Source organism: Fringilla coelebs (assembly GCF_963513975.1).
Source record: "Fringilla coelebs genome assembly, chromosome: 8".
NCBI classification, from domain to species: Eukaryota; Metazoa; Chordata; class Aves; order Passeriformes; family Fringillidae; genus Fringilla; species Fringilla coelebs.
Window position 1 is genome coordinate 24,153,304 of NC_140066.1, and position 18,531 is coordinate 24,171,834.

The window sequence follows — 18,531 nt, forward strand, 5'->3', positions numbered from 1 at the left end:
ACCTGCCTATGCTGCATTAACTTTTGAGTTATGTTCTTTTAAGGAAGCCATTCTAATGCTGATGCAGAGGGTACAGTGGTGCATTTGACTCATTCTTGGTTAATGCAAATGGTGTATTTTTAGAAGTTTTGCTGCTAGTTTTACTGAATCAATGTTTTTCTCCTCCACTGTTTGAACTATTTTGTCTGTGTTCAGAAGTATGGATTACTCTCCTCAAACTTAGTAATTTCAAAATCTGCTTGGAATAGCTTCACTTTTTTTGAGGTATGTGCCTCTGGACTGAATTAAGAGTTTGCAATGCAGATACAGCCATTGCTCTTTTACTAGTACAGTTTTTCAATTTTCTTTGTGTTTTGTGGAAGCTTTAATATGATTTTCCAGAGGTTTTTATGCTTTAACATTAAAAACATTTTTAGCATATTGCACACGTGTACTTTGTCTTCCTGTGCTCAAAGCTTTCTGGACTTAACCTAACCTTTCTCCTCAATCTTTTTTTTTTTTTTTTTGAGGTAATTTGAATGTTCTAATTTTTGTTTTAAACCAGGTCTTTGTAGAACCTCTTCTAGCACCTGGGGAGACTTACCCTTTGCCTTGAGTGAGCTAACTTACGTAAGAATATTTCTGTTTTTCATGCAGGCTGGGAGGACCTGACCCTCTGGACTATGTTAGCATGTACAGAAACCTGGGAAACCCAGCACTGAATGTTCCTGAGCACTGGCACTACGTCAGCTTTGGGTTAAGTGATTTGTATGGAGACAACAGAGTACATGAGTAAGTGTCATTTAGGTTCTGTAGCTGTGTGTTGAGTTTTGTGTTGCATTTTGGGGGTGTAAAACCCTGTCCTGCTGCTCATAATATTTGAACAGCTGGTTTTCTGTTGAGAACACCCTAGCCCTGGTCTCAAAAAAGATGACGTATGCTTGTTCTTGTATGTAGAAGACATTCTATGTTCCCCTCTGCAGGCTTTGAATGCAGTATATTTCCTTTCAGTGTTGAGTGGGTTTTTGTTTAAATTTTTTTTAACTTGTTGGGAAATTTTCTTTTAACTGTCTGTCTTGTTGTGTTTTTCACACTCTGTAATCTGTTATGGTCATACACTTTACATGCAGAGGGAGAGGTCAGGATTTAAATGCCTTCCTCTGGAAAACTGCTGTAAGGGCATTTTTGCTGTTGCTGGCACAGCAGTGTTACTGTCAGCAGACTGCCACTCCAGTGGCTGCTGTATAAAGTGCCAATTTGTGTAACAGAAGCCTAAAACTCTTAATTGTTTGACTGTCTTTTCTCCAGTAATTAAATTATTATCTTAGGTTGTTGGTATGAATGGTTTTTAGCAGGAACTTTGGATTAGACCAAGCAGGCAGCTTGAGCTAACCGTATTCTTGTCTTTCATTAGCTGACCTTACTCCTTAACTCCAGTTCAAGTGAGTAGCAGTAGCCAGGCCATCATGATTTTGGGGCTGTGAACATGGTCTTTTAACCAGCCAGAAATGGCAAAATGTTTCTGCTGTCGCTGTTTACTGAAACTATCTTTGCACTGTGTTATAGTTGCTGGATAAATGTCCTTGATGAATTGTGCAGCAAAGGTTCCAGTTTGTTCACACAAGCTTTCCTCCTTTTGTTTGTCTTGGTTAAGATTCAGCCACCAAGTTTTTTTCCATCAAAGTGCTTCTCTTGCAACAGCAGCAGTTGGGCAGTTTCTTTAACTTTACCCATTCCTCAAGGCAGTTTCTCCTGGTTTTTTTCTCCTTGTGTTTGTGATTACAGAACTGTTTTTCAGAGAACAAGTTTGGAGTTTATACAGGACCCTAATGTCACAGAGATCTGCCTGGGACGTTTAAGCAACCATTAACAATAAACCCCAATCGATAGTTGCAGGGGCAGAGGAAAAGTAAGGCAAGTGAAAGAAATTAAGTTTAAGGTTTCCTTCCCTCCCAAGAGATCTTAGTGTGAACATGTAGGTATTTACATGGTGCTTTTGTCCATAGATCAGGTGTGTGTTCCTTTCTGGCTGGAACAACATTATCAGCTCCACAGCACTGTCCTTGTGTCACTTGCCCTGAGATGTTCAGCTGTCTGCAGTCTGTCACCTTTAAATTGGCCTCATTCTTGCAGCTACAAAGCTTAATAGTATTTGTCTTCTCGAGTAGGTTGGTTCTACTTTGTGTCCAAAAGCCTTAATGTACAATTATGCATGTGGTAGAGCTGTCAAGAACTACACATCTCCTAAACACTGAGCCTGAAGTTACCAGATGGTATTTGAGCACTGTAGACTGGCTGAGAGAAGATTTTCAAAGGAGCTGAGCACTCACCAGCAGTTTTCACTCCCAAGAGCAATTGCTGTTTGGTAAAACTGCTCTGGAAATTTGATGGCTGTGGGAATTGCACGTCACCAGCCCAGCCCTGGGTGCACACTGTAGGATGTGGTGGATTTTCCTATGTACTCAGGAGGTTCTTGTTCTCTGACAGGGAATTTAATAAAACTTTGTTTAAGAAAATGTCTCTTTTTGGCTTGAAGGGCTTTGGGATTCTGCTGTCCCAGGTAAAGTGTACTGTAGAATGGTTGGCAGAAGCATGGGGTTGCAGGGCAGTTGTTTAAATCTTTGGTATATTTCCTTTAAAACCAGTGTGGCACTCTGTTCAATTGCCCCGGCCTTCAGAGACAGGAAAGGGTTTGTATTTTTTTTTGTTTCCCAGCTGTCTACAAAGAGTGCAGAGCTGGATCTGCTTGTGACAATCAGCAAGGTTCCTACAACAGGGATGTGCTTCCATAGCCTTGCTGTCCTTCATACTTTAGAAAGGAAAAGACAGAATGCTGCCAAAGATCTTGTTAATTGACCAGTTTGGGTAACGTGTAGCTTACTTCGTGTAGACCTCTCAGGGTAATACAGTACAGTCTAGAACAATTATAATGCAGTATGAAATGAAAAGGACTTTTTGATTTTTTTGAGTGAACTAACACTGAATTGGAGGCCCCGTATTTTTATTTATAATGGAATAGCAAACAGATGTAGCAAATAATGTGAAAATGTTGACTTTAATTTATATTTTTAATAAGAACCTGAAAAGTCTGAAGTAGAGCTCTCCCGGTGCCTTCTTGTTGACAGATTTATTTTCAGTTAAAGCAGCACTGTTTCCTGCTCTGCTTACGTATCAGCTATACCCTGCTTACAGGACCCAGTCTGGTTTTAAGAATCTGTAGAATAAGATGGAAGAAATCTAAGAATTTCAAACAAGGAAACCTTTTTTGTTTAAAACGCCTCAGTGTTTCATGGTATAATGGCAACCATGACACCAGCTGTGCTGGGCTGATAGCTCTAAAAATCCTAAATCATGATGTCATGACAGCATTAGGGAACCACAGGCCTTTCAGTGGGATTTCATGCCAAGCTGCTTGCATGGAAATAAGTCTCTCCAGTTGAGCATGTTGCACAACTTGAGTGGCAGCAGAAATCCTTCCAGTATGTTTTTGCAAGTTATACTCCATTTTTAGCTTTTCCTATCTTCTTTCTAATCAAAACAAATGTGTGACTTCTTGAATCTATTCAGCAGGATTAAAGTAGGGCCTTTTTTTTCAGACTGTTCTTGCATTCTGAAGAGATTCTGCATTGCAGTGGTGAGTGTGTGCGGCCTGCTGGCAGGAAGCATGTGGCCAGTGCAGTTGGGGGAGAGGAGATGCTGAGTCCTGCACTCTTCTGCACCCCTTGCTGGCCGCAGCTGCCCGCAGCAATGCCAGCAGCAAGGAACATGTCCCTTTGTGTCTGCACAATGCCAGCACCTCAGCTGGCAGTTGCAGGCTTGCGCTCTGATGCCAGGCCATCAGTGAGGTCAAGGGACAGATCATTCCTGCAGTTTACAAACATTATGGTGGCTTCTTCCTCGGTGGAGAACAGGTGCACAAGGAAGGCAGCATCAGCAGGTGTAGCTGGACTCGGACTCCATCCGTGGCAATGCCAGCTTCATCTGACTCCCTCAGGAGTCTCTGACCTGGGAGGCAATGGGCAGAACCTGATGCATAGGAAGTTCCACCTGCAGATGAGGAAGAACCTAATTACTGTGTGGGTGACCATGCACTGGAACAGATTGTCCAGAGAGGCTGTGGAGATACTAAAGAACCGTCTGGACACAATCCTGTGCCATGTGCTCTGGGATTACCCTGCACGAGTAGGAAGGTTGGACCAGTTCACAGTTGTGCCACAGTGTTTGCCAGCCCCAGATTGTGCAGGCACAGGTTTGCAGGGCTGTCCAGGGACTAAGAAGGAAAATGTGTTTTTCCCAGACTGGCTTCTGACTTCAGTTTGCCTTAAGGCCAAGGTTTGAATCTCCACTTAACTGTTCTGTAGTTTGAGTGTTCATTCTTTTTCCTAGCACTTTAAAGAAGTGGGTGGAAAGTGAAAACCATGATGCAGTAGAATTCCTAAACACCTTGAATAGTTTTATTTGTAATTCAGGGTTGTAATTCAGAGCTGAAATAGAAAGTAAGGCTTAAATTATGGATAGATTGAGATAAGATTTTTATTTGTGGTCTTCCCACATCCCACAACGTGACATGCCAACTGTGTTTTGATGTTTACTACATCAGTTTCATACTGACAAGGGTGGTGGGGTTTGGGGTTTCTTGGTTTTGTTTTTTTTCCTGGCCCCTAGCCAGGAGCCGAAGTGCAGCATCCATTTGCATAAAACCGGAGAGATTACAGCTGCCTTCATCTCTATTACAGATGCAGGCTACCACCCGCTGAGACAACAGGTTCCAACTTGCTGTGGTCCTTTTGATTTGTGCTGCTTTCCATTTGGATCAGGAGGGAGCAGTGCATGCTGGGATAACGTGTTGTCTCTGTGGGTGGTGCCTCCCTATTAAAGGTGAGGGTAAGCATGAGCCTTTCAAGATCTTCAGTCCAGCTTGTGTTCTGCTTGCTTGTATAGATCCTCTGAATGACCTTAACTTGTAAAAGGGCAAGGATGCTTGTTAGAGTTGGGAGGAAGAAAAAGGAGCGCAAAAGTGGATCAGGTAACCAATACAAGGCTTGCAGAGGGGTGGATGTTTTCTGGAAGGCTTTTTCTGAGTATAAAAGGAGTTTGAAAAGAGTATTTAGAAAATAGCCTGGAAGTTGGAACGAGTGCTCTCTCTCTTTTGAGTGCATGCTAGCTTCTCCTTTGAACCTGCATGAATGTAGGATGGAGTGGTGCTGACAGCTATCACTTTAGTGGCCTCTTAGTTCTGTAGCCTTTCATAAATTTAAAAGCTCACTGCCCTCAGCTTGCCAGCCTTTAGCCTTAAATTTTGCTATTTAATGGGTCCCTAAGTGCTTTATAAACCACATGCCTAAAGCACTGCTGAAATACTACGCCAAACTCCAAAGTAACTAAATGCTTTTAAAATAGTGGAGAGTGACTCTGCCCCTCTTTGTTTTCATGATAAAACAGAGGTCCTTTTGGAAGATGGTAAATTAGAGAGAGGTGGTAGATCCATATTTCAGATAAGATTTGTAAAGTTCAGCATGTCTACCTTGAGAGATTGCTGGAGGTGGAGCATTCGCCCCAGCTATAGGGAATTACCTGGAAGAGGGTATCAGTGAGCATCAGTTCAGGAAAGCAGTACAAGAGGTAGGATTTGGAGGAGAGAGGGTTCAAGGTGGGCGCCATACTCTGGACTTCCTTTTTCTTCCCAGGTCTTGTTTGCCTATCAAAGACTGACCCCAAATGTAATGCTTTTTTTTTTCCATTTGGTCTTCTGTCTGAGGCAGAGGGGAGAGAGGAAGATTCATGGCAGAGTGCGAAGGGAGAGGCCATAGAATTAGGGAGTTCTGTAACAAAAAAAAAAGTGTTTTCTTTCAGTGATAGTTTATTTGAGAATCTGTCAGAGTAAGAAATAGTAGTTTATCTGCACAGCACAATAAAATCTGTCTTTTAATGAAATTTGTTTGTGAATAGATTTTTTTCATACCTATAAAGATGTGAGTTAGAATGAGCTTTTCTTAAAATTAAGGTACTTTTAACAAGTTTCACCTGTGTGGATTCTCTGGAAATACAGGTGTGCTTCTACTAAAACTTGCTTACTGGGAGTACCTGTAGGTCCTTCTCTTCTGTCTGGCTATTTGTTTTTGCATATTTTGCAGAAATGTGACATTTTTGGGACAACTCTTGCTCTGAAGGACTGGATTGATTTTGACCAATGAGTTGAGACATTTTAAAGAATCATATGCACAAGTGTGATCATGTAGGGTTCAATTCTCTATTTCCCAGACAAAAAAAAAACAACCCCAAAACACCTAGCTAAACCATCATGCCTATTTATGTGTCCCACTGAGGGTGTCCCTCCAGTGACTGCCATGCACCAGATCCCTCTAAGGCTTGTGTTTCACTGCTGGAGGCAGACCTCCCCTGAAGCTATGGTCACCGCAGGGAAATCTGGTTTTCCCTCCTCCAAAGCAGAGTGCACTTGGCTTCCAAATGTCGCTTGCTGGAGGTAGTTAGTACCCTTAATGAAATGGAAGATGTGGGCCACCTATGGAGAGCAGCCTGCTTTGTGCTGTGGTCTATCTGTGTTTATGTGCAGGGGCTGTGGGACGAGACCACTCTTTAACTGTGCTACATTTGGAGTGGTTTTTTGAAGCATTGAAGAAAATGTATTTAACGTTTACAGCACAGTAGTTGAATTTACAAGGACTGTTTTCAATAAAAAAAAAGGGAAAAAGGTTGGAAGAAGGTTTAGGGCTGAGCATTGAAGGCAAACACCACTTCCTGTTTGGTTGTGGGTCTGCTCTCCAATGCTGCATCCTGTTAGGATAAGCCTTTTGCTGCCTTGCAGGGAAGGGGCATAGTGCTCAAACTGGATGATTTTATGGTTTTTGTTTTGCCAACAGAATTTCCACATTTATGATCTTGGCACATTGGAGGAGAGTTGATCTGAGACATGGCTTCCTTACTCTATCTCCAAGCTGGGTTAGCGGTGGATGATGTGGGCAGAGTTTTCAGGCTCTGTTCTCCCAGTGAGTTCAGCCTGCTAGGAGGAGAAGTGACTGGGGATCAAAACTGGGTCTTCTAGTGAAAGATTGCTTTATGTGATAAAGATCTGTTTATGATGTTTTAAAATCAAGAATTAAAAAACAGTCAGCTTTTTTTTTCAGTGAGACACGAAGGTAAAAGTATTTTTGAGCGGTGCAGCCATTCCAGCTGTGAGATAATTGACATTTTCTAATCAATTTGCTGCCTGGAATAGAGATACTAACAAAATAAAGGTTTGAAGAAATAGATCCGAATGCTGTTATTTATACCTAATCCCCTTTGTTTTTTCCTCAATGTGTTTTTAGTGTTGGGAACATGCCTTCTTGACTAGTACTAGAATAGTGCATGTTTCTTAATGAGTCTGTGGCTACAATTGGTAACAACAAATTACCACTGATAATAAAGTTACCAGTTTTATGTGAAATTTGAGCCATTGGTGTTTCTCTCTTCTGTGCTTCGTGGTGATGACCTAACTCAGCTGCCTCTCTACTGTCTTCTCAATTTTGAATCAAGGCCCAATAGGCAGTGACACCAGGCTAACAAAAGAGGGCTGCAAATCTTGGTGGTCTCCCATTCAGATGGTATTGCCTTCCTTGGACAAAGGGGTGAGTAGGGCTCCTGAGTGCCACTCTGCCTCTAGGGATGGTAAACAAGGAACGGATCACTGGTGGGAGGTATTTTTTCATCACTTGACAAAGCTGGGTAGATGGGATACCACCTGACAAAGGGCTGAGGTTTAAAGGAAGATTTTGCAAGGGCTCTTGAGAACAAAAAGAAAAAAAAATAGGCCAGAAAACTGTTTTTTTCAAGATGTAAACAGGGTGGGCGGAGGTGAAGGGGGACTTGGCCATTCTTGGGGAGCTCTGATTTAAGCTCAGAGGATACAGACAAGGGAAGGAGGGAAGAGTGCACAGATGGCTCATTGTTTTGTCTAGCTCAGCATTCTTGTACTGCTGAAGTGAAGGGCAATTGTTTTAAAATCCTTTTTGCAAAAAGTGCTCTTTGCTTTCCAGCTATCCCTGGTCCCTGAGATGCAAACTGTAAACCAGAGGGACTGGTCTTAAATGCCCATTTGTTTTGGAGGGTCAGTCCAAGGGGCCCTGGGCAGTTGCTGGGTGGCAAGGCATTGCTTCTATAAAGGAATGGGGGAGAAATGAGTACTCCTGGGAAAAATGCACTGCAGCATTTGGGGAGGAGGCGAGAACAAAAGGATGCACACAGAGGAGCTGATGCAGACCAGTGTCTGGCTTGGGGGCCTTTACCAAAGCTATGAAACGTAGCATGAAACTGGCACATACCTTACCTGCAGTGAAGTCTGATGTACAGTATAGTTTTCTTAAAGTATTTCACTCTTTTTTTTGTATCAAATAATTCATTAGTGTAAAGAAATACTGCCACTTCTATACTGTTATTCTTTCTACTGCTCCAGTTGCACTGGCACCGCTCCTTCCCCTCCTCGCCTGTAAATTGTTGTGGCCTTTCTGGAGCAGGGGCCTTCTTTGGCATAGTCGACAAAAATAAACCATAAAAGCAGCTGTTGTTATGAATAAGGCTCAACAGGGGAATTTTACCAGTAGAACTACAGCAATATAATTATACTGGTACACTAGTTACAGTAAATTTCCTCATGAAGACAAGCCTTAAGTTGACATTTCCTAGCTAAGTTGAATCCATATGTATAACCTTATTACACAAAAATAATATGTCTCTGGGCCTTTAATTCCTTTTTTACCCAGAAGAGTAACATTAAGCAGAAAAGCAAAGTATTTAGTGTTCAGACATACATGGGGGATTTTCTCTAACAGAATGGTTGTGATGAGCTGTATGCTGACCTCTGTGTTTTTCACTGGGCAGGTTATTCCTCCAAAAGTGGTCAGGAACACGAGGAGGGTGTTCCTGCTTGCTGCACTCAAATGTAAGCAGTACTAAAATATGCTGTAAGTTGACATCTCTCTCCTTTGCTCCTGTTTGAAAGACAAGCTGAGCCATTTTGCAGTTCCCATAACTGAAGTGGTTTGACTGAGAAGCAAAACTGTTTTGCCACTATTAAAATTTTTAGGGATAAGCCTGGAGCCACTGGAAGGATGGTGAGGGAATGACGCTTTCTTTCCTCCTTTGTTTGATTTTTAAGAGGCAAAGATTTATTTTATTCTTTTGGACATTGTCTTACAACAAATAGGGTTCATGTAACATTCACAAGCCCTAGAAGTTTCAAGTGCTTCAAAGGAAAGATAGTCTTGCAGGAGAAGCTTAACACTTAAAGGCAGATTTAAAAATATCTGTAGTAGACTTTTCATTACAGATGTCTCATGTTTCCCTTTTGGGAGTTTTTCACCAGCAGTCCAGTGCTTTCTTTTCTATGGAATTACAGCTCAAGCTCCAAGGACCTTTCTCTGCCTGCTTAATTGATTAAGATCTCTCATGGTGCTCATCAGTATATTTTTAAGTCCACCCTTTGCAATGAAATGAGACTACGTAACAGCTCACCAGGGAAGGCAGAATTGTCTGGGTTTCTATAGCTGATGAAGTGAAAGATCAGGGATCGAATTCGAGATCCATCAGGATCGGAGAGACATAGGTGGGTTTAGGTTGGAAGGGACCTTAAAGATCTTCTAGCTCCAATCCCCACTAGACCAGCTTCCTCAAAGCCCCATCCAGCCTTGCCTGGAACACTTCCAGGAATGGGGCATCCACAGCTCTGCTGGACAACCCTGTGCCAGTGCTTCATCACCCTCACAGTAAAGAATTTCTTCCTAATATCTAATCTAAACCTACTTTCTGTCAGTTTAAAGGTATTCCCCCTCGTCCTGTCACTTTGTGCCATTGTCAAAAGTCTTTCTGTAGCTCTCTGGCCCTTTGGATACTGGAAATTCCTCTAAGGTCTTCCTAGAGCCTTGTCTTTTCCAGGTTGAACAGGCCCAACTCTCTTGGCCTGTCCCCAGTCCTCTGAGCATCTTCATGGCCATCCTCAGGACCCGCTGCAACAGATCCATGTTATTTTTAGGACAGGAGTCCCAGAGCTGGATGCAGCAGTCCAGGTGGGATCTCACAAGAGCAGAGTAGAAGAGCAGAACCACTTCCCTCAACCTGCTGGCCACACCTCTGGGGTTGCAGCCCAGGATTCAGTTGGCTTCCTGGGCTGCAGGCACACCTTGCTGGTTCACACTGAGCATTTTGCCAACCAGCAGTGTGTGAGTGCCTACAGCCTCTTTGCAGGCTTTTGGAGTTCAGGCTCCTAAAAGCTCCTGAATACCTTTTATGCCCCGAGTTAATTTATTGCACAGCTGAGAACTTAATTGTATGAGAGTCCTAAAAGTGTACTCAAGGATATGCTGAAGTTTGCTTCTTGCATGATTTTTCTTAAGGTATGTTCTTTAGCCAGCAGGAAAGTAATGGGAGACACCGGTGTTTATATTCTATGTAAGGTATTGGAGTCCTGATCCTTGCTTGAGACCTTTAGGCAATGCTGAAAAATACTAACTGTAGCTGTCAGTGGCTTTGAGGTTTTTTTCATATGCTTTCCACCCTCCCATACTGCTTTTGAAAGGCACTTTTGTTATGCGAATAGGTTCCTCCCGGCAGCTGCAGAACTTTCCACAGTAGGAGCTAGGAAGGAGCCAGCAGACACTGCAAGGAAAGCCGGTGCCCTTTTCCCGGCTGCTCACCAAACACAACAATACTGCCCTTCCCAGCCACGCTGGCTCAAACCAGCCCTTTGCTAATGTTCTCTTGCCTGGTGAGGTTGCAGCTGAGCCTTTAGGTGAAGTTGTGGAGATGTATTACCATTCTCTGTCTATCAGAGCGAAGGATTCAGATCCGATAGGAAGCGGGATCCATGTGCAGATGGAAGTTTGTCTTCTCTATTGCACTGTGTTGTGCAGTGACTGTGTGCTTTTTGGCAAAATCACCTCCAGCTCAGGCCAAATGAGAGCACTGTTCTTCTGGGCCTTGTAGAAGTGAAGGATGAGTAGTTCTGAAGTGCAGCATAAATAGGCAGCTTAAGTGAAATGTTACAGATCTTAATAAGTTTTCTTTTTCATTAGTGCCTTCACTCTTGTTCTGTGAATGCAATCACAGTAAATCCTTATTGTACTCCTAGCTTTTCTTTCCAGATCCTTTCAGTGGGCATTAAGATGATGCAAGTCTGCTGCAACTTCCCAGGCTTTTGCAGTGAAACTGCACTTTCTTTGTCGAAGAAGCCCAGCCTCACTTGTGGTGGTGGTTCAGAAGATGCTCTCAACATCTCACCTGGGCTGGGACTGATTCTCCTGGCCATGAAGTGGAAAGCCAGAGTAGCTCTGTAAAGAAATGTGTGAGCCCTTGAGTTGAAACACATCAGTAGTCTAGTTACTTGATTACACAGAAATTCATTTATTTATTTTTAATAAGTTGCTTTGGAAATCATGAAGAGAAACTGGTTTGGTCTTGTCAGTTTAGTTATGACTGTAATGCGAGAGTAAACCATCACCTACTGGTATAGCTATATCCAGGCACCATAAAATAGAGAAAATAAAATGTAAACTGCCCTCACATGAACATCTTTTGCTGGAGTAGGGAGTGACGTATCCCATGCAACCTCCTGTTTCGTATTTGGTTGTTTTAGTCATTTCCCGTGTTCTGTATTTGTCCATACTGTGCAGAATATGGAGTTAATTTCCCAGCTTTTGTGACTTTGATAGATGGAGCATATAAGCATTTCCTATATGATGAGTGTGTCACATTACTCTTTGAAGCAGGGAACTATCATTATTTACATCTGAGAATCAAATCCCTAAGTAACTTGTTGAGGAGGATGAGAAGTTTGTAGCAGACAGGAGGTTCAAACTTAGGTTACCTGGATGCTGTTTGAGCACTTCCAGAATACTCTGAAATTTCCTGTTAGTAATGAGGCAGATCGATCCCTTTGGCACCAACAGGGCCTTTGCAGCCTTTTGCCCTTAATCTGCAAGCACTATCCCTACAGGTGTGACTCTATGTTGGCACTCTCCAGAACAAGACAATAATGCTTCCAAGCCTCTAGAGCTCAAAGGGATTAACCTCCAGCAGCTAAGCATGATCCTGTCCTCCTTTCAGATGCTGCTGCTTTCATGGCATGGGCTGCAGAGCCTCAAAGAAACAACACCTAGATTGCCTTAACTTGCAGCTCAGCACATTTAGGTGACCAGAAAACTGTTGGTGGTTTACTTTAACATACTAGGCTGGAGATAGCACGGTTCAGGAGCTGTTTCCTAGGTGGTTGGGCAGGAGCTGAGTATAGGAACCACTTCTGTCAAAATGAGTTTAACTTGCGTGTTTGTGAGTTATCAGCTGTGGGTCTTGCAAGCACAGTTCTGGGTACAGAGTATCAGTAGCAGAAGTTGTTGGCCATGATGATTTGTAGGATCACTTGGGTTGGAAGTGACCTCCAAAGTTTCCAGCTGATGCTTCCTCAGATGGCTGAGTTCCCTGGATCACATCCCTCGATCTTGATTCCAGAGTTTGATCACTATCTAGTGACACTATATAAAATAGTTGTGCCTGCAGAATTGCTAATAAGGTTGTCTTGACTCTGTAGGTTTAGAGGAAAAAACAATTTATCTGTTGTATCAACATTTGTTATTTACAGAGACAATTTTGTAAAAACAAAATCTAAACTGTGAGTACCCAGGTTTCAGGGACAAGATTGATTTTTAAAGAAGCTGAATAGTAAAATCTGTGAAATCAGTATTGTGTATGTGTGAGTGAAACTGTACCTTGTCTCCTCTTCCCCTCTGCCCTGTAACAACTCTTCCCTCATTGAATGGTAGCTCAGTGAAACACGATTCTGTTTTCATACTGGCCAGCACAAATCAATTCACAAATTGTTGCTCATCTCTATCTCAGTGTAAGCTTTCTAAGTGGATTCTACATGAGTATTTCAGAAAGCTGAGAAACTCCTCCAAATAACTGCAGAGTGAGTGCTCTGCATCTGTTTGGATTTAGATGTTGGAATAAATCTCTAAAAACAATTTAACTTTCTAGAAGAGTTTTCCATTTGGTTGATGGCTTACACATTTGATATGATGTACTGCAAGAGCAAGCTCTAAGCAGCAGCTGCCACAGACTGATATCTCTGAGCCCTGTGTCACTCACTTTCCAACTGATTTTACATGAACAGTAATCTTTGAGCATGTGTTGGTTTTATGTTTATATTTGCCCTGCTTATGCATGAAGTTTTTTCTTAAATCAAGCTACAAAGGAGTCCAGTAAGATTGTGTGTGCAAGTTTGGGGCGGCAGGAGCTCATGGAATTTCCTGCTAAGCACTCTGAAGAGATAACCATCTGACATCCAGATAACCACCCCTTGCTTCCCTCTAACGTCTGTATGTGAATGAATACTTTTTTAAATGTCAGGAGACAATCCAGGAGAATATGTGAGTAAGCAGGTAGGTTTTGGCTGAAATTACTCTTCTGGGTACTTTTTAAGCCTTTTATGTAGAGAGGTTGCTGTGCCTATTTTCTTATGGAATTGCTTCACAGGAATCTCCCAGCATGCTGTCGGGGTTCTCAGATGAGAGTTTTATACTGTTTGACAGCTGCACTAAAAACAACTGCTTCCTGTTAGGCAAGATACTGGAAGCACTAGGTAGGGTCCCTTTTTCTTTCTTTCTTTCTTTTTTTTCTTTTTCCCTTAAGCTCTGAAATCTGAGGGTCATTTGCTTATGGTGGGTAGAAATTGCACAATGCACCTGGAGCTTGAACTCAGAAGACAGACTGCATAATCTTGTTTAAGGCACATCAGCTCTTGCCTGACACCCTTCCCAGGAGATACAGATACTGAAGTGTTTAGCTCAGTGGCTGCTGAAGTCTTCTCCTTTGGTTTTGGACAGGAGACCACCCTTTGTGTTGCTTTTTAGTGAGCAGTAAAAAGGAAGTGATTTATGTCTCAGGTGATTCAAGTGATTCTCAGGGAGGACCTGTGAGGTCAATCAGTGGGTACCTTGATGCTTTTTGTGACACCAGTCCTCTGTGTTGCTAATAGTAGGCTCTTTGCTACATAATAGAAAAATCTTCTGGGACAGGTATTAGCTCTGCAGCCTTAAAACACTGTTGAGGGTTGGACTCCCAAGTGCTTTGTTCTCATCAGGCAGAGTGGTGGATTCTGCCTGTCACCTTGTTTTGACCATCTCCTCAAACTTTGAAAAGATCCCGAGATGCTGATCTGGAGTACTGAAAGCTATGGATTAGCAATTGTTCTGTTGAGGATTTTTTGGTGGTTGGGATGGGGATTGTGGGTTACAATTAAAATTGGTACTGATACAAATAACAGCAGCTATTTCTGATGTCACGTTTAGAAATGTAGGGATACTGTATTTCTGCAGCCTTCAAAATGGTATCAGAGTAGCTCACTGGCAGCAGAACAGGTAACTCTCTTTGTAAAAGATGTGGAAAGATGCAATTAAGAAGTTTAAGTAAAAGACGTCTTAAGTGGTTTCACAAAAGTAGTGTTGAAGCAGCTGAAAACTGAGTCTGAGGCAAGTCATTCCAGAGTGCTGTGACCTTGCTTCCCAGAAGAGAGTCGGTTTATCTCTGTGAAGCTGTTGGGAGTGCAGCTGTGACTTCTGAAAGTGCAGTCCTAACTATCCCCAAACAGCCTGAAAGGGCTTTCTTGTTGTTGTCAGGCTGAAATAATCATAGTGATTTCCCTATGTAAACTCCCGTTTCCAGGGATTGGTTCACCTAATATGTTTATATGCACATACTCTTAAACTCTCAAAAAAATAAACACCTAGTACACTCTGCTCCTTGTACAGAGCTGTGTAGCTTTCAAAAGCAGAATTGCAGAAATACTGCCATTTGCACTGCAGTGAAGCAAACCTTCCCTTCTTCCTTGCAAAAGTGAGAATGAAAATGCTTTGGCATATAGCTTTGATTTAAACTGAAAAGCCTCTGGTTTTCAGAGCTGCTTTTAAAGCAAAGGGCTACTTTGCCTTTTGATCCTCTTAAGCTCGGTTATTTGATGTGAAAAACGTCCTGGGTACTCTGCTGCAGAGGGGAGCAGCTTTTCAGTTCTCTGTGTGTGGCATCAGAAGAGGGCCTGGCAGAGCGTGGGGTGGTGGGGGGCTCAGGGGGGCCTGGTTGCACAGCTCTGTAAATAAAGGGGCCTCTATTTCTTTGGATTCTTTTGCTGGAACTAAATATCATGATCAGTGAAACTCTTACCTCATTAAAGGAACAAGGCAGGCTCCTCCAGCATATGCGCCGTGCTGCAGTGTGGTTTGTTCTGAGCTGATTTGCTGAACAGATAACGGGAGTTTTAACCTAAGAATGGCATGTAATGTATGACCTTGGCATTTGAAAGGTTTATTTTTGTTCTTTTGACAAAATAAGGTTTTAATATTAAATATGGGGTTGGATTTGACTTGGCAGATACCAGAGCCTCTATTACTGCTGTAGTCATAATATAAAACTATCTGATGTGTGCCAGTGAACATGCAGCAAGCCAAGAATTTTTCCATCAGTGTTTATTTTTCTGAAAACTTACCCAGTTGCTTTGCAGTTGGGTTGGGTAAAAAGGTGATATGCCCTTGTATTGGAGGGAGCAAAGGGTGGTGGGCGCAATATAATCCATGCAGACTCTTTATACTTAGCATCTTTAGTTTTGGGGCAAAATAGGGGTTCCCCCTCCCACTTTGTGTTTTAGAAGTGTTTAGAAGAAACTTTCACTCAAAACTCCAGGGCTCACCAGAACCAAGGCATAAAACAAACTATGTGAAATATTCAGATCTGTTAGTACAGAAATTTAATGCTGTACTGCAGCTTTCAGTTTGTGTAGCCGGGGCCATGCAGGGATACAAAATACTAATTCTGAGTCTTTCTCCCTGCACATGTTCCATCTCAGATCATCATCTTACTGTAAAGCTGAGGTGCTTTTGGACTGCTGTGCTGCAAGAATTTGACTGAAGAAATGACCTGTAGAGCACTTCAGAGCTGAGGTGCTGAACTAAGCTCCAAAGTCCGTGTTCGAAATTGGCTGTAGTTTGAATTGGTTACCTTCAGATTTAAGCCACTACCACCCTCCTCCTCACAAAAAAAGCCCCAAAAACAAAAACAACAAAAAAAACCCCACTACAACCCAAAAACAAACAAACCCAAAGAGAAAAAACCAAAACAACAAAAACACCCAACCAACCTAACCATGACCAGGAAAACCTACACAAAACTTATCATCTCATTCCTCACTTCCCTAGCTCTCAGAGAAACCAGCCCCAAATAATGCCAGGATCTAGTTTCTGTAAATCAAAGGCTGTAGTCAAAGTGTGTTGCCTCTGGCACAGTTGGCACAGGAGTTCTGTCAGGCTGACCTGCTGGGAATGCTTTCCACTGGAAAAGGGAGCAGGTTGGTGCAGGTACAGGTAGCAGAGAATGTGGGGAGGTCCATGGAAGAGTTCATGGCTTCCATGTGCTTTTGCAAGATTTCTTCCATCTGTGTATTGTTAGCCTTCCACCCAGGGTTTTTTTTGTGGAAATGAGGCTTGTCTGGTCTTTCTGTTCTGGAAATATTCTTAGGAGTTTTAGCTTGTTCATTGAGTGTGGCTGGATGACAGTGATTGATTTTCTAGAAATTTTCTGGAAGTTTGGGGGAACTTTGGAACTTATAGGAAGAAGCACAAGTTTGAAAACCTACAAGCCAGCAAGGTGTGGTGGGTATTTTGTCCAGCTTCTTGTCATCTTCCTAAGATAATGCTTAAGCATTTGAGACCTACTCTAAAAGGGGGCGACTGCCATGAGGACCAAGTACTTCCACATGAGGAGTATCTCTGTCCTTGTGAGAGATGATAAACCATTTGTTCTTTCTTCCATTGGCACATGTGTCTGCAGATCTTGGGTTTCTAACTGGGAAAAATCATTTCCCATGCTACTTGCCTCTCCACTAGCAGACTGATGCATCTTTATCACAAATTTTGAAGCTGGGGCCAATGCGAGCACTTGTAGTAAAAAGGATCTCTGTAAAAGAAGCCAAGCTGCGTAACTTGGCTATTGGGTAATAAAAGCAAAAGGCTTGGCAAAAATACTAATAAAATTACTATGCTAATTACATTCTGAATATTAATATTTCTTTCTATGAAAGACCTGTCTAAATTAAGCATAAAGTATTTCCAAAGTAATCATGAGTATTCAAAGCCACATATGTCACAATTTCCTCAAAACCAGATTACCAGGCTAAAATTAAACAGATCAAAGACTTTCACTTTATTGACTGTTACCTCAGAACAGCTGCACAGTGCAGGTGAATTACATGTTTTTAAATTTTCCTTGTATTTTCACCAACTTGTGACCATTAACTATGCAAAAATATTTTAAGTCTAATCTTTAAATTCAAATCTCTTAGATGCAAATAAAATTCTTCTGAGATTTAACTGTTAATTTGAGAATATAAGCTTTGTATGCTGCTGCATTTTCTGTGTTCTTTTGAAGATATGTCTTGAATCTTTGGGGATTTTTAAAAAATCTTATAATGGAAGTAGCTTAATGCTTGTTTCCTTACTTTTTTTTTTTTTTTTAAAGTAATTCTCTGTTTAAGAGTCACACTACCATATGAACAAATCCATTTAAGTTATGTTGCCTGTCAGCTTTACTGCTTTGTGACTACTGGTGTGTTGTGACCAGCAATGTTCTCCTAAATACAAGTGTTGCTTTAGATTTGATGGATACTCACCTAAACACTTCTGTTATTCAGTAATTTTCATATGGATCAATGTAAAGCATGTGTGGTCTTCTTTAAACAGTTATTTTTGGGAAGCAGAGATCCAAGAGGTTAAAAAAAAGCCCACTGAATTCTAGCTCATTTCATATTAGAAGTAAAGCTGTGTTGTTTCAGAACATGCCTTGAAAGGAGAAAATTCAATAGGGAGCCAAAAAATTTACTTACTTTCCAAAAAATTTAGCTGTGAAACATCAGCTCGAAGGCTTTTTGTTAACTTTGATCTTTCTTAAAACTGACCCATTCATAATGTGTTTCAGTTTCTGGTTTATGCTTTTTCCTGGAATCAGTTCTTGAAAATTACCTACTTTGAAGCATTTTTATTTCTCCCTTTAAGAAATATTTCTTTTTTCCTTTACTAACTGATATGTGAAACTAATAAAACACTAGTGGGATGCTGGTTGTCCAAGATACAACTTTGCATTTGTGAGGCTGCCACTGTCCTGTATCAGTCAGTTAGATAGATCCGCTCATGTGGTTACAGAACACAGGATCCACTGCACATCCAGATTCCACCCCCTGGATGGCTGCTTCTGTGAGGAGAACACTCCTCCTTTTTCCATGGTCCTAATCTTAAATCCTGCTCTGGTTACAAGAAGTGTGTAATGACTTTTTATTTTTCATTCCCTCCAGGTTTACAGGAACAGATGGACCGAGTGGTTTTGGGTTTGAGCTGACATTCCGGCTGAAGAGAGAGACGGGGGAGTCGGCACCACCCACCTGGCCAGCAGAGCTGATGCAAGGCTTGGCCAGATACGTCTTCCAGTCAGGTACCACAGGGTCAATACATGGCCTTGCTTTTTCCT

General features: G+C 42.0%; 1 protein-coding gene across 2 annotated transcripts in view; it reads left to right on the forward strand.

The window, feature by feature from the left end:
• The window catches only part of SUFU (SUFU negative regulator of hedgehog signaling), an 83,457-nt gene that overhangs the window by 5,302 nt on the left and 59,624 nt on the right, over positions 1-18,531 (forward strand). For both annotated transcript variants that reach the window (XM_084210644.1, XM_084210645.1), the window contains exons 2-3: positions 637-771; positions 18,359-18,495. In XM_084210644.1, coding sequence (XP_084066770.1) covers positions 637-771; positions 18,359-18,495 — 272 coding nt within the window. The remainder of the gene's footprint in view (positions 1-636; positions 772-18,358; positions 18,496-18,531) is intronic.